General features: G+C 36.5%; 2 protein-coding genes across 2 annotated transcripts in view; both read left to right on the top strand.

Moving 5' to 3' along the window:
• The first annotated feature begins 204 nt into the window (after window positions 1–204).
• On the top strand, window positions 205–4,246 carry LOC139130727 (ceramide-1-phosphate transfer protein-like). Its single transcript, XM_070696511.1, has 2 exons — window positions 205–561; window positions 2,622–4,246. The coding sequence occupies exons 1-2, from the start codon at window positions 428–430 to the stop codon at window positions 3,139–3,141; spliced, it is 654 nt and encodes a 217-aa protein (XP_070552612.1). The 5' UTR covers window positions 205–427; the 3' UTR covers window positions 3,142–4,246.
• A 2,831-nt stretch (window positions 4,247–7,077) lies between these two features.
• The window catches only part of LOC139130722 (zinc phosphodiesterase ELAC protein 2-like), a 51,033-nt gene continuing 34,086 nt past the window's right edge, over window positions 7,078–24,024 (top strand). Inside the window, exons 1-18 of the mRNA XM_070696500.1 lie at window positions 7,078–7,367; window positions 8,542–8,598; window positions 9,441–9,511; window positions 10,513–10,580; window positions 10,828–10,882; window positions 12,138–12,206; window positions 12,661–12,774; window positions 13,407–13,471; window positions 14,052–14,110; window positions 14,611–14,671; window positions 15,650–15,701; window positions 17,725–17,884; window positions 18,803–18,953; window positions 20,071–20,156; window positions 20,822–21,286; window positions 21,697–21,835; window positions 22,558–22,596; window positions 23,294–23,403. Of these exons, the coding sequence (XP_070552601.1) occupies window positions 7,150–7,367; window positions 8,542–8,598; window positions 9,441–9,511; window positions 10,513–10,580; window positions 10,828–10,882; window positions 12,138–12,206; window positions 12,661–12,774; window positions 13,407–13,471; window positions 14,052–14,110; window positions 14,611–14,671; window positions 15,650–15,701; window positions 17,725–17,884; window positions 18,803–18,953; window positions 20,071–20,156; window positions 20,822–21,286; window positions 21,697–21,835; window positions 22,558–22,596; window positions 23,294–23,403 (2,039 nt within the window). The 5' untranslated portion in view covers window positions 7,078–7,149. The remainder of the gene's footprint in view (window positions 7,368–8,541; window positions 8,599–9,440; window positions 9,512–10,512; window positions 10,581–10,827; window positions 10,883–12,137; window positions 12,207–12,660; window positions 12,775–13,406; window positions 13,472–14,051; window positions 14,111–14,610; window positions 14,672–15,649; window positions 15,702–17,724; window positions 17,885–18,802; window positions 18,954–20,070; window positions 20,157–20,821; window positions 21,287–21,696; window positions 21,836–22,557; window positions 22,597–23,293; window positions 23,404–24,024) is intronic.

The raw sequence follows: 24,024 nt of genomic DNA, 5'->3' as shown, positions 1-24,024 counted from the left end.
TCAATTTTGTACTTTGTCCAATTTTGGAATGCACCATACTACACACTTTACTAGTGTGTGTTGAGTACAATAAACATTGATTGAATTCCAAACCGTGGCCCGAGTTACCCCTGTCATTGTTAGGACCGAAGAGCAGTATGGGTAACCGTATATAACCGCTAACAGGTCACGCGTACTTGCAGGTGAGGGGTTATTGCCGCTTTGTTTGAATGGGGTCATAAACAATCCACGGTGGGTTACGAAACAGGAAAAAAGTGAATTGATCGAAATCCGTCTGACCGTGCTCTCGTAACTTGGATGATTGGTGACAGTCTGCTTAGTAAGGGAGTGGATACTTCACACAACATCTTTATAAGTCAGACGACAGTCGTGACCGTGACTGGAAGTGGAACCGCCGGCGGAATCTCCTCTGCTCTGGGTGCAGTGAATGACTTTCTCGACAATGGGGCATGCCAATAAGTTTGATTTGGGCACAGTGCTCAAAGAGGCAACCGCTTGTCACCCAGAAGAAAACGTCGTACTTCTCGATAAGTACCTCGCCGCTTACTGCGAACTGGCTCGGTGAGTTTTTCTTCATCATAATCTGGCGTATTGCTTAAATTTTTAGTTGTGATACATAAGGCGGCCCTTTAGAATATCACAGCGACAAACACGCCTACGTCACGCCGTCAAGCTGTACGTCATTTATTCTTTACGCGTGTCGTAGTTGAATCCTTGTTTGGCACAGTCAAATCAGGATACCAAAACAAAGTTCCACTGTATATACTTTGCCAATATCAAAACCTGCTGCCTGGACCAAGTTAATAAGTAAACTTCCATAGTGTTTATACATTTTTTTTCAGTTTCGTAGTGTTTGTCACAGGCCATGATAGGGTCACTGTGACACATTTTTACCACTCGTGCGCTCCTATTAAAATTCGGATAGGAATGCACAGTCACTATTATTAGTCGAGCCAGACATGCTTCAGAACAGAATAGATGTTTTTAATTTTGACCGCCGTTAAAACTCCTTCACACCACCAGTGAGTGGATTTCGGCCAAATTTAAGCTTACTAGCCAGGAAACCGCAAACGTTAGGCAGGAAGTAGTTGAGTGCAATAATAATACAAGCTGGTGATATTTAACCAACCTTGACCTGCCAGACAATACACATTTAATTCCAGCTGGTAAATTTTATCCAACCTTGACCTGCTATAAACCGTAACGTGGCCATGGCTTTCCTCCATGGACCCAGTCGCTCATCATCCGCACACAGTGTAATTTGAAACAGATAAGGAGTGGACTATTTGATATTCGGGGGGGGGGGGTCTGGAAGATTGATGAGGTAGCATTATTGTTTTACCTGATCCATTGTACTTTATTTATTTTTTTCCACTCTCCCATCCTTTTTCTCAAGCCTTCTCTGTCTAACTTTTTTCATCGACAATTGCTGGAATCTTTTTATTTTTCGAAAATCTTCCAGGCCCTCGGGAAATCAAATGGCCCACCCCTAAGGCCAACTTACTGTTGTGCTCGTATATACGCCTTCTTTGGCAGTCTTCAATATCCCTGGTTCTCGCATTAGTGGTGGCTTGACTGTTTATCTAATTATGTAGGCCTTCTTATTTGAAAGTTGTGCACTGTAAATTTTCTGAAAGGTAAAGCTGCAATGATAAAAACTCCCTGCCCATACAATAAATAAATAGATGTATAAATAAAGTATAGATACAGTATAAATTTGGCATATAAGCGACATTTTGCTGGTTAATGTAAATGATGAAGTAGGGGTTGCCACTTTTTCAAATGAGACTGTAATTTGTTATTTTTCTTTGCAATAACATATTCAATATTTAAATTTAATGATGTACATGACACATATGTAACTTTCATCAATTATTGCCAACGTGCCTTGGATACAGAGTTTACATCAATCGTAGGGGTCCTTAGCTACATGTACCTTTGAGTGCAGTTCTGACGACAGCCTCCATTTAAATACTTAGACTTTTGCTCAAACTTTTCTGAAAGGAATAGTAATGCTAACTTTTGATGATTTTTTTCATTATTTTTATTTTATATATCAATTTTTATTCTAATCCCCCAAAGTGTTGAAACACCCACCATTTAGCTTGTCAACTTAGCGTTTATATGTGTAAAAGGTAGAAGTCACTGTCTTTCAATAACAATGCAGTTTACACATGTATAGGCTTAGTTGACAAGCTGAACACTGTGTATATCAACATGGGAGGTAGAACCAGGTTCACATTCAATATAAAAATGGTGAAAATATTATCAAAAGTTAGCATTACTGGCCCTTCAAGGAAACATTCCCTTGTACCAAATCTTTAATGAAATAGGGAGTCGCTGTGCAAATTTTTGATATGAGAAAATCAAATTACTCAACTTTTACCTGTACTTAGAATTCAAAACACCCACCATCATGGGGAATATGCAATTTTTAATTTTCACAAAACTAAGATGGTGAACTTGAAAACTTTACTTAATCCAATGGCTTCATAATGAGTGTCTACGAGCAGTTTTCGGAAAAGTTTTGGAAAAATTTGAGGCTCCAAATATCTGTCCCCATGTGCATTCTATCGTAACTCATTTCTTTCATAATTTTTCTTTTTTATTTATTACATCAGATTTTTTGACCTTTTGGGACCAATATTTGGATTTGTTGCCAAGGATCTCAGAGATAAAATTGACACTCTTCAACAACACCAGAAATCGGATCATCATCACCACTACAGGACTGTACAGTCAATGATGAAGTTTGAAGTCGAAAACAAATACGCAAAAGGAAAATTGCCTAATGGTTCACGCTCAGGTTCCCGGCTGTTGATGAGACTCCACAGGCCCTTGCAATTCATCACTGAATTCATGCGACGCTTCCGGGACAGCGATGACACGGAGAAGATTCCGACTATGGCCATGGAAGTGTATCACAGAACCCTGGCAAAGCACCATATGTGGATAATACGGAAGATGGCAGGCGTTGCAGTTTACACCTTGCCAGGAAGGAGGAAACTGATGGAAACCCTGTGTAAACAAGAACCGGAGAAAGTTGTGGAATTGATCACACCTGTCGTGGATGCTATACAGATTATTTATGATGAAATCGAAGAATTATACAAACAGTATGATTTGTTGCAGTTATGGTGACTTTTTCCTAACTTTCAGCCATCAAGATATTTTAACTGCGATTATTCAAAGTTTGTTTTACTTTCAGTGATGTTCATAGAGAAGTCAAACTTCAAAAATTATGTGATACAAGAAATAGTTGTTATATTGATTGACTCCCAACTTCAAGTTCCAATACATCTATGAAAAAGCAATTGAAGATATTGTCATATTTTGGCATAATGGGTAGTTGGTATTGGTCTGTTGAAATGCAAAGATAATAAGCAGATAGATATTTACCAGTTATTTCCTGATATCGCCCAACACTGTGCAATTCTGTTTCAGAGAGAACACAGAAGTTGGTGTATGATGATTATGATTGTATTTTTCAATGCAGGCTTCCTCGTGAAACTGGCCATTTATCTACTGTAATATCTGATCTATCATTTTCCTTCAAGAGATAATGAAGAGGAACTCTGTGTTGACTTTTCAAAATATATGCAAATTTTATGCAAATTATATGTAAATATTGTACATAACATGCAAATGAACCAGCCATGTTCTATCTTCCCCTTTTTGAGAGCACTGAATTTAATGGTAAATAGATAATAGGTAAATAATATGCACTTCCATAAGGCATGCCACCTGTTATTTGGAGCATATGATTGCAGAAACAAAGATTTACACTTTGATACGGATAGGTGACTTTGCCGGAATGTATCAACATTGAATCCACAGTTAAATATGCTGAATATATCTAAATCCTAAATATATTGAAACTGGAAAGCAGCTCTATTACATAAATATTCTAATAATGCAGATGTAAGACTCCGTTGGTAGCATGTAAGTGCTGTGAAACATGGCGCACTTGTGAAGGGACTGCACATGTTTGAAATAGTACGGACATGCTTGCACAAGTGCTGTATCGATATTTCGATTTTAATGGTATAATGAAAGCCTATGGCCTTTAAGCAGGAACCAACTGGTAACAAAGCTGTTCAATTTCGTTTCAGAAAGAACACAGAAGTTGGCGTATGATGATTATGATTGTATTTTTTGATGTAGTCTTCCTTGTGAAACTGGGAAGCGACAAGTTTCAATCATGTGGGGCACAGTAAGTCAGGCTACCCACAATTCCCCTTGATTTGTGCGCTCAGACATTGTTTGCTGAAAGCTTCTTCAATATTATCAGTTTCTTAACAATTTGAAACTTAGAATTCTTTTACCAAAACTGATGCAACTTATTCCCTTATTTTCCTTGAAAATGTTGTGTATGGCTGTCAAAAATCTCTGTTGACAAAATTACAAAAATTGCTATCTCCTCCGCGGAAAATGGGTTTATCTTCTCATTATTCACAGTGGGAAATCAGAAAACTATGTTGTCAGAATTTTGAAATGTATGGACCGAGCTGTTCTATGTACAGAAGGAATTTGTTTGAACAGTTCAATGAGTGATCTCAGTGTGTACAGATCATGGAGAATTGTTGGTAGCCTCACTTACTGTGTGGGGGTGATAAACACAACAACCCAGAATGTGTGACGTGTCCACAAGAAATATCTCCTCTTTTAAAGATAGCAAGCACATTGCTATCAGTATCAGCAGAGCTTTGATCATTTAATTCTCTCATATCTGATAGTAGATAGGTGCACCGTATCCTAGTGGCATGAGAATACACAAGCAAGCATGAGTGCAGATATTTACAATGAGATACATTGTTACATATGCACAGAAAAAAACCACAAAAGAACTACTAGGAGAGGAGAAAAAAATAAACCCCATTTTTGCCATCATAGAGAATGTCTTTTTCAAGTAGAGCAACTACTCTGACTGTGAAATACATGGTAACGCAGGCACGTACATTACAAGAAATAATTTTGAATATTAACCTTTCCAACATGCGCACTTTGAACTGTGTGTCTACCTAAGTCTGGTACAGGTATTTCAAAGTCAACAATCTATATCTTTTAGTCTATTAGTGCAAGATGCGAGGTATAATGATATTCAAATATGCAGATTACACTAATGAGCATTGTTTCGGTATTAAAATTCTATGCTAATGACCCTTAATCAATGCGGAATATTCATGTACCTCGGCTCTTGCATTGTATACTTTAGTTGCCCAATCTAATCTCCTGTAGCAATTGTCATGGATTACCAATATAGAGGATTTTCACTCTGATTAGTCCTAAAGAAGGATCTTAATTGGATGTAGAATTAAATTGCAAACAAACTTTTGAAAGAATGAAGCTGATGTGCCATGTAAAGCAATAATTCAACGTCATGTGTCTTAATTCCTGTTGAAACGAAAAATTCTTTTAATATACAATTGCACTTGTGAGTGACAGTTTTCTTTGCAAAAGTATACATTGTACTGATGTCTTTCTTTTGGCTGTGTTTTTCTATGCACCACAATCCAAACCAGGAATATAGGAGTTCAAACGTAATATACCTTTTGTGTTTACAGACGTGTTTTGAACAACCTTATCAGAAATGTTTGCGGCCCTTTGAGATCGCCACTGTTTACAGTGAAACTGTCACAGAAATATTGATGGGGCTTCATAATGGAATGAACCAAAATCTTTCATTATAAACACATACCTCTTGAAGTTTTTTCTGACTTACAGTCTATTTATTACATTTACGTCTACACCCCTATATTCCTGTGAACAGTTCTACTGTCACTTCTGTCAACAAATGGTTTGGGCCAAACTGTTGTGAAAAGGTTCAGACCTCCTTGATCCATGGGTGTAAATTTGTAGTGCATGTACCAAAATTAACCTTTTTGGACAATAATGAAATAAAAATTGTTTGAAATTGATAATGTATTAGCAGAGAAGTTTGATAACTTTGAAACCTATTTTGTAATGCCATCCACTTTTTTATATTGAATGTAATTTTTAAAAGTACTACACCTACCAGCACACGGACATTTTCAATGTTGACATCTTTCTGTATTTACATAACTCAGAGATTTGTAAATATTTGAAATTTTGAGTCCTTGAATTTCACACATTTGTTTTAATGATAAATGTAGGGCGTATATTTTTGATAAAATTTTAACTCATGAGTGAACACTTAATGCAGTGTTTTGATATTAAAGGCAAAAATTATATATCATAAAAGAAAGGCAGCAGGCATATAAAAAAACAAGACATGTATACTTCATGTAAAAAATACAGAGTCTATATTATAATTTATGCAATGGCTGTCAAATTGTTTTCTTTGAAATTAAAAACTTATGCCAAAGAAAACACTCATGTATGTCTGTTTCTTGTCTTATTTAAATCTGCTACATGATTGGTAGAGTTCCAGGTCCTGTAAATTGTGATTATTTTTGCCTAAAATGGCATTGAGCATGACTTTTTTCGCCGTTTTCAGTCCCCTAGTGTTTCTGTTGTTGACCACCTAAGATCAATTGTGGGTGGTACCATCCCCAGTGGTGAATTGAATGCACCTAACGTTTGACCCAATACCAACTTTGGTGGAACACATCGGTCATGCATATTGCGCAATGGATGCTATGGTGATCGTTAAGGTATAGGAACAATCCAAGACAGAAGTATTAAAAAAAATGTGTAGGCAAATATCTCCAAAAGAGTTGTTGAATTAATTCGTAATGACACATGAATTTGTGTAGTGATGACATGAAACAAATGAACCACACCAGAACTTCGTAACAAAACTTACATCCATGATCCACTGAAATTCTTCAACAAAGAGTATACATTGGAACACAGTGGAGGGACAGCTGTGATTGGAATTAAATTATCAGCGGCCTTTTTAAAGAGCTACTTTGAGACTAAACAATAAGAGAGATTATATTATATTTGAGAGGTGGAATGTTATTTTCGCGTGCAAAATAAAGCAACATTATTGAAGTCGAATTAGGAAATTTTGTCCTGAAATTAGAGTGCACATTGAAATGGGATCGGGTCCGGGATAAAAGTTCGAGTCTTTTATAGAGGGCGCTACACGTAACCTTTGACCCGACATCATCTTCTGTGCAACACATGTGCAATCGTCGGTAACCTACGAAGACCGTTGTTTTAATGGCACTTTCATCAATTGTAAAGAACAGCCTCGCTTTTTCTACAATAAGACGCTGCTTGAAAAGTAAACGCTACGTTTCTTGGACCGTGTCATGTTTTTCTAGGCATCAAGCAGAAGACATGAGAACGCAGGGAGCAAGTAACTGTTACCTTCAAGTGGTGGGGTCAGGTCCTCCGCACTGTCCACCATCGTTGTTTCTCTATTCGGATTTTGCAGAGTAAGTATCGTCAACTTAACCCACCGACTGCCAAATAACCAGCCGGGCACCAATGGAGGGGGGGGGGGGGGGTTCAAACTACGATCTAGCTCATGTGTTATCGGCTATAGGCCTCCTGTAGGCTAAAGCCGGTAACACACAGCTTTGTGAGTGCCACGCAGAGCTGGGGGAGCCGTCATTATGTACGGCCTGGGGGTTCGGGGGTCGAAGGAATTTCATCGGAAACTTCGGAAACCCAGAAATTTTGACTGACCCTATTTCCCAACGTAGAAGAGTTAAATACCAATACATGTATTTGTAAAATTTACAACATACAGCAATAGTCAAGACCTTTCAAATACTGATGTACCCTGCTAGATTATTATCTTTTATCTCAGGACGGTTGAAAAAGGTTAAACCAACAAAATTAATTGAAGGTGACAACAAAATACAGATATGAAAGCTCATGCTATAACCAGTAACCAACCATATATAACATTGTTTAATTTTGATGTGTGGAATGGTACAATTTGAGAGGTTTTTCAATTTATTTTGCACGAAAATTGAGTAACCGCCCCTCTTCCTCTCCACATTTTGAGCATCCCCCCTTAAAGTTTTCAATTTTTTGAGTGACCCCTCACATTCCTCCGACCCCCCCTAGGTCGTAAATAATGACGGCTCCCTAGCTAAAGATGCATCTACATTGATAATGATATGACTATTTCGTGACTTCGTCAATGCAGTTTTAGCTCCAAATAAGAAATTTACTGAACATGTATATGTACGAAGTCGTCTGTTGTATTGTACCAGGAGATACATGTATGGCACAGATGATAAACTCTTTTCCAGATCTGGTAGATGTACCATGAACTTGGAGATCCCTGAATGTTAATACAGTTACAAAATACTCATGAATATGCCTATGAATGGAGTTAGTGAGAGGGTATATTACCCAAGCAACGAATACATAAAGCTTCTTCCTTTCTCAATATTGGTACAGATGTGATAGTTTCATGTGAGAAATTTTTAATACATTATAAAACTGCATAAAATTGTAGGATAATAGCAACATGAGACGTAAGTTATCTAGTGAGTGTCACTGCGTTATTCCTATCATGAATCTACCATGCATGCTCCTTTGTTCCACAAATGAAGACAAAACTAATTTCTGTGTGTTTGTATTTGGATTGCGCAGTTGTCGGTATCTGATCAATTGTGGTGAAGGAACTCAGAGGATGATGATGGAACATGGGTAAGTAACTGATTGTGTTTGGCTGATTTGAAGACTCACCAAATCTGTAGAACAACTTAACCCTTTGAGTCCTGTAGTTTTTTCCACCAAAATTTAAGTGCAACATTTTACAAATTTTTATGAATTTTACTGTAATTTTTTTGATAATTTTTAACCAAATATGTATCACATTTCATTGGCTGATACAGTTGTTTATCAAAATTTTGGCAAAAACCTGAAAATTGGATTGTGATATGTTTCATAAAGGTGACAAAAATTGACTTTGACGCTGAAAAGGTTGAGAATAATGTGTGTGGAAAGGATGCTCCATAATTTTGTCTATATTTGATTTCAATCTTCATTTTGGGCGTCCTGGTGTGTAGATTGGTATCAGTATCTTCATATTTGTATGATAAGTATTCAAACTCTACCGGTATATGTGAAAATTAAGGACTATCACACTCTGAACATGTCAAGATTTAGTAGAATAAAATTCATTTTGATAGCTTAATGACACCTTTTCAATTGAACGACCTCTTATCAGTGAAGTAAGGTTCTGAGAGCATCTCTTGATTGCTCAGATCAATAGAATGTCAATTTTCAATCTGATGTAGAGATCAGATGGGTTGGTATTTTACGCTGCCATATTGTGGTCTTTATTTTTTCGCAATGGCATAAAAGACCAACCCATCTCTACATCAGATTTTAATCAGATTGGTAAATTTACCAAATCATTGAAATGACGTCAGAGAGGAATTAAAGATCACGTAAAAATGATTTGAAATTCTTTGAGTGATCAGATACATGTATATGATCTGGTTACGTTGTGATGTAATGTGCTTTGTTGTTTATTTACATTTCAGAATGTGGCTTTCAAAAGTTGAGAGTGTTTTCCTGACGAGTCTTTCATGGAACAGCATAGGAGGGGTGGTCGGTATGTATCATTAAGTTATGGTTTCACTATATGTAGATGATCAGTTATCGAAGAATTCTCTAAGTGTTAAAAAGTGTTCTCGCAAAACTTCCTTTAAAAAAACAGTAGCTGTAACTTTTGAAAATTTTCATCTAAATTTTTGTTGCTAATGTCAACTACTGTTTCCTGTTCATTCCCAAAAGCATGTTGAGATACACCAGCTTGTCAACTCAGCCTGTACATGTATAAACTGCGGTGTCATTGTTGACTGGTGAATTCTGGTCCGGACTAGAATTCAATTGTAAACAATAACTATGCATGCTACTCATATTGATGTGATGACAAGCTATACAGTTGATGTTTGAACATGCTTTAGGAAGTAGAACAAGAACTTATAATTCACAAATGAAACAAAAAAATGAAAAAATTCACAAAAGTACCAGATCCTGGCCCTTTAATTAAGCCCAAATGATGTTGTCGAAAATAATAATGAAACAAACTATCGAATACATAAATGGCAGCTATACTGACCTCATCATCAAATGCGTAGAGAAGTAGCTTGCTGCTAACACTGAGAAATAAGCTCAGGACAGACATTTTAAAAAGTACACAGTTCCCAGTCTGATCACTCAACAGATGCTGATCTTTGAAGGGAAAGCATAAATGTGTCGGCTAAATGTTATAAACTTGTGTACAGTTGTCCTTTTATTGCACTCTCTGATCAGGGCATCATGGAGAACAAATTTTTCAATTTTCCAAATTCATAAGTTGAATAGACAATGTGTCCGTCATTTATGTACACCTCCTTCTTCATTGCTTCCTTGTCATTCTTAGCAAGAGTTTCATCATATTGAAGGTTTTGATACTTTTCAGACTTAACCATCACAATGTGCAAGTCCATGTAATGGGGAATGTAAGTTGAAAATTTCAACTTCAGTGTTGATTTGAGAGAGATGGTATGTCTAGGCTTGGGTGGGACAGCTGACATAACTACACTGCCAATCTGTGCATTTTATTTACAGGTTTAACCTTGACATTGAGAGACATAGGAACATCAAAAAAAGTGACATACTATGGTCCACCGGGATTGGTAGGTTGTTCAAACTACTAAGAAGTTCGTGGAAAATTATTTAGATCTCTAATTATATTCACAAGATCTTTTGCAACAAAAACAGGTATTCGGAACCATACTTAGGCAGTCTGTGGTCATATTTGCAGATGCAATCAAATTACTTTGAAATATTTAGTGATTAGTACCGGTATTCTACAAGTTCCTCTTCACCAATATATGTATTTTGAACAATTGGTTAATTAGTCACTGTTTAATTTTATCGCAGTCTGTGATCATGTCGGCGGTGAAGATATTTGCCCAACTTGATGGAATTAATATTGGTGAGTCACCCTTTGACCTTTGACTTGAGTTTGGACAAGAGCACTGTCCACATTTACTGCACATAAGAATGTATTTTGAGATGCACCATGTAGTTCATGATGCCACAGATTTGTCACTTACGATGTTCCAGGGACAAAGTCACTATCTTTTGGCAGTATTTTTGTAGTACGTGTATACTTGTTCATGTTGGGAATTACCTGATTTGTGGTGCAGACTGAAATATTCATTTACATAACCGTCACGTGATCACTACATGTAGGCATCAGCGTGAAATATCTCATTCTCCCTCCACTGTTTATGGTGAACTCAACTCATCCTCACTGAACTGAGAGTCACAGCTATGTAAAGTCCAGGAAATTTCATCATGTCTTTGAAATTTCTATGACAAAGATTGTAGCAGAGTATTGACGGTCTGTTACTGCATGATTTCAGGCTTTGAGAAAATTGCGTCTGCAGAATGTAAAAGTAATGCATGATAGTAACAACTGGTATAAATAAATAAATAAATAAATAAATAAATAAATAAATAAATAAATAATAAATAAATAATTTATCCCAAGATATGCTGAATAGTTTTGTTAGCTCATATTTGGTTTTATATATAAATACCAAAAAGAGCTTATATGATGAGTCTAAGTGGCATCTATGTCTGTATATTTGTGGGTATGTGCGGATGTATGTCCATCACACACAAAGGCTCCCATACTGCCAAAGCTACCGTCTCAGTACTTGGTGTACAGGTAGATGTAGGGGTTGAGATGTGAATTTGTTCAAATGAACACATCAGTGTCAAAAATGTGCAAATGAGGTAAGAAAAAGCGAAATTCTGAAACAGGCTTGAAACAGGCTTACTCCACTGACTTGAGTCATTTCCTGTCATTGTCATTGAACTGTTACATATTAACAGACCTGCTCAAACCATATGCAGTAGAGGGGAGGAAGACCGTCTGTGGTCAAACTAAGGAGGGCTAGCTGCCTTTCTGCTATGCATGTTGCTAAAGTTGACCTCCAGTACCTAAAGTTTCAGACCTTAATTACTTTTGTCATTCTTGTTTTTCTGGTTTAAATATTTCTTGTTGTTTTTCTGGTTGTACTGTGCAGAAATCATTGTCATAACATCAACGTAGAATTTTCCTGCACTGAACAGATAGAAACAACATTTATTGTTGATCTTTGGTACCCATACTGGTATGTACCAATTCTGATCAAATTTGAGCGACACCGTATAATTGCGGTATTTTTTTACTTTATTAGTATGCAAGAGTTATGAAGAGCTGGCTTTGAAAGATGATGTAATGTCAGTGCAAGCAGTGCCCATCCACGGTAAGTACCGGTATGCTTCTTTACTGTTAGCAATTCTGCAAATGATGAAGGCAATCAAATCACCATCATTCTTCTTTACAGGATAAAGTTACAAGTCTTTAGAATAGACACATTAAAAAATTCATTCAGAAATATGTATTTTTGATATTGTTCATACACTCAAGAGTTGCATTTCTGCAATTGCTAAAAGTCAGAAGACAGTCTGAAATTACTCCTGAGATTTCGAACACATGGTTGAAAAAATTATCCTACCAAAGCCATTCATGATCATGGTCCATATTAGATGCCAAGATTGCCTGAAACATGTAATGTGTGTTTGATGAAAGTTGATTGCCTATTAAATATATCAGTAGAAAAATCCCACTCGATGTTACAAGAGTTTTAAATGTGCCTGTTATTTATGTAAAAACCGATCAGAGTTTTGTGTTGACCTTGCCTTGCCATCACTTGAAAGGGAAACAAGGAGAAGAAAGCAACTCTAACCAGTCTGAAGGAAGTGAAACTTTCCTGTTAGAAAATGTGATCCAGGGAATGAAAGTGGAACACAGTACATCATTTGGAAGTCCAAGTAAGTCATCTGTGTATGATTCAGGGATGAGCAAATCCCATTATAGCCTGTTGTCTTCCTCAGGACCATTTCAAGAAAAATCTAGTGGTCCGCCTGATAGCAATATATGCAATCCAAGAGCATTCAGATCTTGCCATTGGAAAAACGCAATACCTTGTCTTAGCAGTGATCCTTAGCCACTGGGTGTAAGGCACATCTTAAATTTTGTGGATTTTCATATCCTCAACTGACCAATTAAGTAGAATATGCCTTTGGGACAGATATTGGGACTATCAAACTTTTACGAAGTTTTCACAGGCTTATTTCTATGAAAATCAAAAATATGATTTTGCCCCACAGAGTTAACACAGGGGTTGGGGAGGGGCATTTTGATATAAAATGTCAGTAAATATTAGGTAATTTGTTGCTCCAGTGACAAACTTTGAACGGTAACCCTTGAGTTTAATTCTTGATTTCTGAAGGGAATGGTTTGAAGTTTCATTGAGGAAAGTATAAGCAAAAATTTAGACTTTCAACTTCATGTGAGTACTTACTGTACCTTAATGACCTACATATATGTCCGGAGCCAAGTGGATTTCGACAACTGTATGAGTGATGTGTTGATAATTTACCGTCTGCTTGCTTTGTTACAGAACCTAAGAGAAGGAAGCTGAGTGAGATAGTTGAAGCTGATACAAGTGTTGCGTATATTTTTAAGGTACGTGTGAATTGAGTAAAAAAACAATTGAACCAACAAACCAAAGTTCATGAACAAAAATTAGATGGCCAACTTTAATCTGCTCACCCCAATTCCCTTTTAACAGGTCCACAATCACCATTTAAACAATGGCTTTGGGCTGAACCATTGTGGTGAAAGGGTTAAACTGAGCATACGAGTAAAATAAAACCGATGTAAATGTTCTCATTTACTCAGATACTTATTGATATCTGATGTATATCACAGGTTACCAAATCTGTTCAGTCAGATATGTTAAATAGCAAATGAGGTGTCTTTGCAAAGTGATGGATTGTCTTGACCTTGAAAAAGAATAGACAATTTGGGAAATAAGTGAACCTAAACATGTATGTGGCAGTAATTCATAGACAAATTGTAATAGCCATGACACATTTCATCCCAATTTGATGTATGATTTTCAACTTCACCAACTATGGCAAACAAAGTATGTACCAAACTATATACCCTGTCTGATCTTTTTCTGTTAGTACCGATTACAAAGTGTCCAGAAAACAAAATCATTTCCTTGCAATTGATGATTTGTATTTGCTGTTGATTTCAGATGAACGATAAACCGGGCAACATTGTTGTGGAAAAAGCTGTAGCACTGGGCCTACCTCCGTAAGTAGGAAGAGTCACTGTTTATCAGTCTCAATCAATGTTATCGGTATTATTGCAGCAAGATGTTTTGCTGTGTTACTGTGTTTAGTACATGTCTTGTGAGTATGTGTGTAACTGGAATTTTTACAGGTATTTGAGATGTTGCTCCTGGTATCTTGCAACACATTTGCTGGATTTCTCTAACTGTGTAATCTGTTTGTACATATGGTCCACAATCACAACATACATATGTAGCACTGAAATGAAATCATATATAAAAAAGAGGCACAGTCCATAATTTCAATCTGAGTTCATTGTTTTTTGTTCGGAGGTTATTTTAGAAAAACCATCTTCTGACCCTTGTTTGGCAAGACTGAAGATTAGTGGACATAAAGAAATTTTGTTTGAATAATTGGTAACATAGGGAGTCCACTCACACCATTTAGAGCCCCCTAAGAAATTCCCAGTTCGCAAGCAAAGCTTTGTCCACTAATCCTTAGTCACCCCCTTTATTATTTCAGAGGCCCAGCATATTCAGAACTAAAGAAAGGCAATTCTGTGAAAACACAGGATGGAAAAGAGGTAAACTATTCTTGTTTCTGTCACTCACAGTCGGCAATATTGGCATTTTTAAAAGTATTTTTTCAATCTAGACATGCGTACATCTATGGGACTGTCTTCAGTAATTATTTTTGTTGAATCATATTTATTAGACCATTTATATCACTGAAACAGTAGCTGTAACTTTTGATGACTTCATTCACTAAATTTTGTTTTGTATGTAAATCGCAAGATCTTGTTCTACTCCCAAAAAATTTCGGAACACCTGTGTTTAACTTGTCATCATACCGGTAGTGTCTATATGTGTGAAAGATATTGTTATTGTCGATATTTGAATTATAGTCTGGATCAGAATTCACAGGTAAACAATAACATCGCAGTTTCGCATGTAGAGGCTGAGTTTACAAGCTCAATGTATCTCTCATCACTGAACTACCTTCATTCTGGTTTCTGTATGCACTGCCATCCCCAAACGGTCTATATGTAAACAAAGCCAGCGCAAGATTAGAAAAACGTCTTCTAGATTTAAAATCAGAGACTGACAGCATATTCAATATAATTTAAGATATTTTATTCGTTATTGGTAGATGCATGTTGCTTTGCAAGTTCTACACATAAACAATTGACATCATAATATTTATCAATCCATGATGGCATGCGGTCATCGCTTTTCTGAAAACTTGACACATATGATGATAAATTTTTGATATCACACAGAGTTTTATCTCCAAAATTTTGCAGATTGTTATTTTAACTACATTTTTATCGTTCCACATGGTATATTATAAAATCTTTATAGCCTTGATACAGGTTTTTCTGCTCTGGATGTGTGGCATACAGGCTCTTGCACATTCCAGCCCTTCTGTTATTGCTGTAATAACACAAATACAGACTTTCAAATTTTAAAATTCAAAAGAATTTTAATGAAGCAGTTTTGAATAGTCGTTGTCAGTTTCAATTAATTCAACAGTAATAAAATTGCTTTGTGTTTATAAACAGATTTTTCCATCAGATGTTTTAACACCAAAGATTCCTGGCCCAATTTTTATAGGTAGGTATGACTTGTATTTTTCATCTTCCTTCTCATGAGCTGTTTACCATGCAGTGCTGTTTTTGAATGTAGCATCACTGGATTCAAGATATTTGAAATTGGATTCAAGATTATTAGATATTTGAAGTACTGCAATAAAAGCGAGTCTACCGAAAATTGTCAACTTTCACACGATAGAAAAAAAATGTGGTTGTGATAGAAAAAAAACTATGGTCATGGTGTCTCAAACTGAAAGATTCAGATGTGTGCGGTGCTACGGTGCTACGGTGCTCCAGCACCTCAGACCATACAGTCTGTCAGTTCAGTAGTGTCTTTGCAATGTTGGTACTTGACTTGCAGCAGACAATGTGAGATTATACACGATGTTTTGTAGCATTTAACTGTTCATAGCACTCTTTGATTACCAAATTCTAACACCAGCAGTTAATATTTAATCTTGCAATCATGTGCAGATTTAGTGAGATTCAATAAAAACTTGTGACTTTTTCTCACAAGCTTGCATTTTGATGGCCAGTGTATTTGAATTTCTGAAGATCAAATTTTCATTACGGGCACTCATATTATCGGAGCTTGGAAGTATGTTGTACAATATACAGTGTACCGGTACTTGAACAATACTTGCATGCGTGTGTTGTGGATACGCTACAGTAGTATCTGTCAGAATTATAATATATCTTTTAGAGTGCATTCAATCAAAACTAGGAATAGTCATGAAGTGTAGAATTTTAACTCTTTTCCTGCCAGACAGTATCACTTCCCCATCAGCCAAGTCAGTAAAAAGGGGTATTGTACCAAAACATGACACATTTTCACCCACTTGGCTTGATCTGTTTTAGCATCTTTAGTCCAAAAAAAATAAAGTTTAAAGTATTTACCGTACTCGTCCGAGTATAAGCCCCCGGTTCGGCAACACAAAACGACGGCAAAACTAGGGGAGGGGCTTATACTCGAGCAACCCCATGTTATCTGGCATGGACGCTTAATTTATGCTAATTTTATGCACGATTTTTTTTCAACACCACTCGATCTTTCTATCGCTTTCAAAATCGACTTACACATCCAAAGAAATTGATTGTACAATCTCTGAATACAGAAGTGACATTTTGGTGAAATTTCAGCGTCGAAAAAAAACCCAAACTTGAAACAAAGACGTTGTGTATGCAGCTGATCAACAGTAATGTGAACAGGCATGCATTGCCTACACGGAAAGGCAACTCAATATTCCAGTATCAAACTGTCTACATCTTGTGAAAACAACAACATAGCAGTGAAAATTATAATTGTCACCAGGAAAAGTCTTCACAAATGAAAGGATAATTGCTTCAAACAAAAGAAACTGCATGTTTCGAGATGTTTGAGCATGAAAACATGGTGGCCGTGAATGAAAATAAACAATGGCAGACGTGAGTGGGACTTTTCTATTTAGGCGACGGGGGTGAGCAGGGTCAAAGAATCAAGATAGTACTGGGAAAACGTGTCATTTTCCTTACGATGCTGTCAAGGGAACTCCAGTTTCCCATTGTTTTAACATCTTTTAATAGTTTCTTTATTATCTAAAAGTAATTTTAAAAAGTTAAATGACCAAATATACTCTCCTAACCTTTCTGTATTTGAGTTACACTAGGGTAGGGGCTTATACACGGATGTAATGCATTTTCTAAATCCTCTGAAATCAGTAGGGGGCTTATACACGAGCAGGGGCTTATACTCGGACGAGTACGGTATGTTTCAACAGCTTTTAAATGTACAGTATTATGTTAAAATACACCATATGGAATATGTCGTGTTTCATTAATTTTAACCATCTTGACCTGATGGTGAAATATGGACTTGGCAGGAAAAGGGTTAAAGGGTTGCGGCCTCAAGTCCTGCTATTTTTGTCAATTTCAAACAATACTTTTGTCAAATCAGGATTCAATATTGACTGTAGAGATAAAAGTAAGATATATGTGAATGTCACTAATGAAAACAATGCCACTTTATGAACTAATCAGCTGATTTGTCGTGATTTTCCGTCATGTAGTTATGGAGTGTCCATCTGAAGATTTCATGGACAGTCTGGAGAACTCAGCTGAACTTTGTCAGTTTCAACAAGAAGACATTGAAAAACCTGTGGCATTGATAGTTCATATAACACCAACCAAAGTGTTTAACACAGAAAGATACCAAACATGGATGAAAAGGTAGTTATAAGTAAAGTTTTACTGAAAACATGCCGTATCTTGCTAGCATCCTATTTTAGCCAATTTAACCACATCAGTCAGTACACTAATTTGAGGAAAAATCTACCTCAATATGACAATAGAGATGTGATATTCTCCTTCACTAGATTTTGAAAAGAGAAGTTGAGTTTATTGACCATTTACTTTCTTCCAAGAGACCTTGAAGTTCAAAATGTTATCAACGTCATAAACATATTCTATCATGGCTTTTGTTAAAGCTCCATAAGCTGTATCTATTTGCTATTTTTTCAGAACTTTTGTTTTGTAGTTTCCCTACACTTTCTACATTGAATCCCTAAACTGTAATTTAATGCCAAGTATTTAGCATATCAACACAACCTATATGAGTATAATCTACATTGTTATTGTTGAAAATTGTATTCAAGTCTGGACTAGAATTCATTTGTAAACAATAAACAATGATCACTACACACATACAAGCTGTGTTGACAAAAATACTCAAAATTTCAGCATGACAAATGGATTAAGGTCAGACAAGGTTGTTGATATACAGAAGCAGAATACTGAAAAACTTGCCACAAGTTACAGCGTATGTCCCTTTAAAGTACCTTTACACAGCGTCCAATTAAACTTATAAATTACATGCAACATCATTTATATTTACTACTCGCCATATGTTCTGAGACTTTGTGAATGATGTGTGCGGTCGCGATATAATAATTTCTTGCTTTCAAGCAAGAAAGCATTTTGACTTATGGAAATATTTTTCTTTATTTAAACAAAGGAATCTGAAATGTAAATCATCGGTACAGCTGATTTCAGAATCATTTAAAGTCTGCTATTTTGCTTTTTTCAATAGAAGGAGGTAGTTTGTTTAGAGATCAGTAAGTTATGCGTATTTCTTTTTGCACTATTTAGGTTTGGCAAGAAAACAGATCACATGATAATGAATGAAGACGCTGAAAGTCATGGCCTTTTGAAATCCATGATAAATCAAGCAAAACTCAACATGGTTCATCCAGACATTTTTCCAAACCTTAAAGTTAATTTTCCTGTCTCGCAAGGAAAGGTAAATTTTCCCTTATATATCTCATCTCCTTCTTCCTACAATTAACTTCTCTTTCATTGTTAATATCACCAGGGATGTTTGCAATCACGGTGGTCCTATATATTGATTACATTATTATTATGGGTATATCTGTGAACTGCACTCAAATGTCTTCACGCAGACTGCTCTGTTTTATGTGTAAAGTAAACTGGTGAATCTGATCGTCTTCTGTCGTAACCTCCAAACTTTTAAGACCTTTTTGTCCTCTGTTCATAAAGATATTCTGACTTATAAAAGCTGTCAAGAAGTCAAGTAACAATGCAGAAAGATTTGAAACCGAAATTTTTCGTGATGAAATTTTCTTTTATTGCAATTTTTTAAATCCTGAGGAAAATATTTGATGGACTGTTTTACACGATATTACCAACACTAAAAGGGACAAAGTCGGCCATTTTTCATGAATTTTGTTTGATACAAGATACTACTTATATTGTTTGACATGTTGGAAGATAATAAATGGGTGACCATGCATATATTTGACCCTGGTTTTAGACACGATACATGAAACCATTGCGAAAATGAATTAATGGTCATGACCATTAATTCATTTTCGCGATGATTTCATGTATCGTATCTAAAACAGGGGTCAAATATATGCATTGTCACCCATTTATTGAGTATCTTCCAACATGTTAACCCTTTGCACCCTGACCTCCTGGTACTCTATGACGTCATCGGACATTTCTGTCTGAGCGGGATTCAAAGGGTTAAACAATATAAGTAGTATCTCATATCAAACAAAATTCATGAAAAATGGCCTGACTTTGTCCCTTTAACATTCCATTGCATTCCAAATCTGATATGATGGTATTTTTTGCATTACATGATGCTAAAAATTCAAGTTTTTATGTGAGCAAACTTTAACATTTTGCTATAAACAAGTTGCATGGACTTGTCAGTACAGACCATCAAACATCCTTTGTTGTTTCAGTGTTGAATCAAACTGATGGAGTCATGCCAACAAATACTGAAGTAGTATGCCAAAATAGTCAAAGGTGTCTGACATACAGACCAGTCATTTTCTTTCATGTCGAGTTCAAAGCAGTTTTCATTTGTGTGTATCTGATTTGTTTCAAAGCAGGAGACAGAGGGTGAAGATGGCGCCACCAAGTTTGCAGAGTGTTTACTCAAGTACTCACTCAGACCACTGGGCAAATGGGACAGGTATAGACTGTATGAATTCTTACTCCCCCCTCCTCAGTCACTAACCTGCATCTTTCAATACAGCTATCAGTGGACCCTACTGAAGGGATTCCATGCTGTGACAACAAGTGTGTATTGGTGTTGGACTTTGCTGACATGTATACCATTTTGCCCTATATTAGTCCAGTAGACTCAAAGATCTGTCTCGTAGAGAGCACCCCAAGCGGCAAATATTCCAGTCTGTTTGTCCACTTGTTGTGCCAATGACTCAAACAAGTCCTCTTTCTACTGAAGCAAATTTTGCATATCATATTTATTGTCGTAAGTCTGGCTCGAAGAAGTTTCAAAAATTCACAAAGTGACAAACAGTTTTGAACTTTTAAAAGTGAGAGGCTGATTTGATTCTAACATCAAGAACTCTTTACCCTAGAACACAAAAATTTCTCCTGATGTCAACAATTTCAAAAGACACTTAAAAACGTACATCTTTCAGAGAGCATTTTAATTATTACTCAAAGTGCCCCTCACTCGAGCATTGTTTAACGTTGGATATTAGGTTTAGATATAATTTGTTTGATAGATAGACAGATAGATAGGTAGATAGGAAGGTAGATAGATATTGAATATTTCCATGTTACATATTGTGCCGGTGAGGCCACTCACTACATCCCAATTTGTTTTCCCAGGAGTTCAGTACCGGTGTTTACAAGGGAAGACTTAGAAAAAGAAGTCCATTCCATTGAAGGGTTTACTCAGCATTTACAAGAGTTTAAAAAGTCTATCAATTCAATTGGCCAGGAGGACAAAACTGCCACTGCATGCGAAAGTGAGTCAGGGGCAGATGGTGTTGCCAAGAAAACTGCCTCAGCAGACAATGTAACCATGGATACAGCAGCAAATGAAAACAGAGACCCTCTAATGAAAGTAGAACACGCTGATCAAATTCTGGAAACTGAAAGGACTGAAAAATCTGAACTCTCTGATTGTTGTGTAAAAGAACAAAGTGACTTGTTAAACAGTGGAATTTCAAAGAGTCAACAAAGTGAAGCAATTTCTCTTTTAGATCAAAGTCCTAAGGTTATTTTCCTAGGAACTGGATCGGCGTTACCAAGCAACACAAGAAATGTTAGCTCCATCTTGCTTCAAACAAGGTATGTAGATTGGATATGTCAGAATTCCAGAGTTTAGACCCGTTCACATTGGTGTGTGCTTACCACCACTGTCCTTACAGGATGAACATTAGTGGAGAACACTTTTTCGTGTATTGCCCATGTTAAGGATTGCAGGATAAGTTTACAGAACTCTGATTATAACTTTGATGTGATACCATATTTAATACCATATCATTTGAATCCAAACTTGCGCTATCCTTTGGTAACAGTTGAGTATCTTACTTACTAAAATCCAAACAAGCAGCCCTAAAGTTTGAATAAGAAAATTGTGATAATGTACTACCATTGTTTCACTGACTGTTACACTGGAGGATGTGATAGTACTACAAGCACATCAAAGTGCATTGTTGATACATGTATCTGACTTGAATTTTTTTTCACTTTGACAGTGAAAGTGCAGCAGTCTTGCTTGACTGTGGAGAGGGAACTCTGGGCCAGCTTTACCGTCACTATGGTAACCAGACAGTGGATGTTCTGACCCGGTTACAGTGTATTTATGTATCTCATTTGCATGCGGACCATCACATGGTATGTGATTATGAAATGATATCAATCAATAAGTGATCGATCAATCAATCATTTAATGCTCAGTTTATCACCATAATGGTTATTATTTCTTTAAAAGCCAAACAGTTCTGTTACTCAATTTCACCTTAGTGGGCAGTGTCAAATATCTAGCAGGACCTCTTACTGAGTAATTTCACCTGAGAGGACGCTGTTTAAAGTCTAGCAGAATATCCCCAAGTTGTTAACTTTGTGTTATACTAACCTGCATCATATCATTGTCGATATCCACTGTTTTCTGTAACAATCACAGTTGAATTGAAAGATGTGATCATAATGCTCAAATGATAGAAGATTGCTTGATGTGATCTGAGAAATTGTGTAAATGCAATCTGTAGAGCTATGTCTCGACATGTTCGCATGACACTGTGAAAGTATGAGGAACGAATCCTGAATGTAGAGCTTACAACATCTTTGATGAGCCCTTCAAACAATAGACACATTTCAACTTTTTCAACCTAGTGGAAAATTACTAGTAATCTACTCACAGTGGCATTCTTTCAAGCTTATTCTTTAACAACAAAAGTTAATTTTTCCTGAGCACAGTGAACCATTTGTGTAAGTGTTGATTTGGTTAACAAACTATGTTGTTTGTAATACATTATGGATAGATGACAAAATGGCTTTCCAGTTGATGATTCTACCTACTGTTGTTTACATAGATACCCTCTTACTTTGACTTTCAGGGTTTAATAAATTTGCTGCTCGAACGACAGAAAATTGCGGTAAGTGTGTAATATGTTCATCAACACGCACAACATCTCATATTTCATCCACTTTAATTGTTTCAGTAAGTTTTGTAGAAAATCTCTGATTTAATATCCATACCTATCACGTTAGTGTGAGGCTACATGACAGAGTCTGTAGCAGTTTCTTTGTAAGATAACACTAAAACTGTTAAAGAGGAGACTAAATTTCTGAAACACCAATTTATTAGAGGCACAAACCTGTAATATTTTACGTAGTAATTCTTCTAGCCATGTAGAATCTTTTCAAACCATGGCAGATTAGGACTAATAGAACATAAAATGTGCAGAACATCAAGGGCAATGATACTGGCAGTGAAGCCCACAAATCAAATTTGAATTTCTATTAGTGGCTACAGGACAAAGTTGTGGTATAACGCCGCCTCGAGCTTGTTAATGAGCGCCATGCAGTGAACATTTGTCTTTCTATCAGGAATCATTTTACAGACATTTCTGAACATACTTCATTTAAACTTGTCCCAAGGACAACTTTACATACGTACATGCACAATTTGTTTTATGATGTGATCAAATGTGATTGCCCGAAACTTTCTCACAAACTGTTTATATAATCCATATACCATAGGCTGCTGATTGGCGTTTAACATTTATTTTTCGATGTTCTGCTCAGTAATTGTGATTGGCTAAAATGTATCCTTTACTTCTCTATTTGCAGGAAGTCTCAGGAATGAATTTGAAACCACTGAATTTGGTGGTTCCTACAAAACTAATCACATGGTTAAACAGGTATAACAGGGAATTCCAACCAATATTGCAAAATAGCAGGTAAGATTTATGCTGATTTAACTTATAGGACAGACACCCCCCTGTTATTACCTACTAAACTCTTAGCCTTGCCATATCCATCACCCCAGCCCAAACTGGTGTGTAGAATATGGCTGGTGTTAAATATCAGGGGGTAACCAACCTGATATTGATTGGTAGCTGTGCAAAAGACTAAACAGAATCTCACACCCCCAAGGACCTGGGATCAGATTTCTCACACGAGTTGGGGATATTTTGTCTCACACGAGCCGCAGGCTCGTGTGAATATCCCTAACTTGTGTGAGAAATCTGATCCCAGGTCCTTGGTGTGTGAGATTCTTTTTCTCACATGACCACAAAATGCGTTAAATTCATACTCGAATCATTGAATGTTGTACTGTATAGGCGACTATCCTACTTCGTGGCCATCTACAGTATTCCGTGTCAATTACCGGTACACGTGAACTTTGTGGCGAGTTCCGCTGCCGATACTTCAACTTCTGCTATGGACGAGATGTCCAACAGAAAAAAAATAGCCATATGTTCCAAGTAGCCTATGTTCACCAATTATTTGGAAAATTCGTCCGTTTTTTTGTGAATCTGTCACCATCCCAGGGTCACAATCAACGCACACCATTATCC

Source organism: Ptychodera flava, chromosome 1 (assembly GCF_041260155.1).
Source record: "Ptychodera flava strain L36383 chromosome 1, AS_Pfla_20210202, whole genome shotgun sequence".
Classification (NCBI taxonomy): domain Eukaryota; kingdom Metazoa; phylum Hemichordata; class Enteropneusta; family Ptychoderidae; genus Ptychodera; species Ptychodera flava.
Note: the sequence above shows the minus strand (reverse complement) of the source record. Positions and strands in the feature narration are given on the sequence as shown.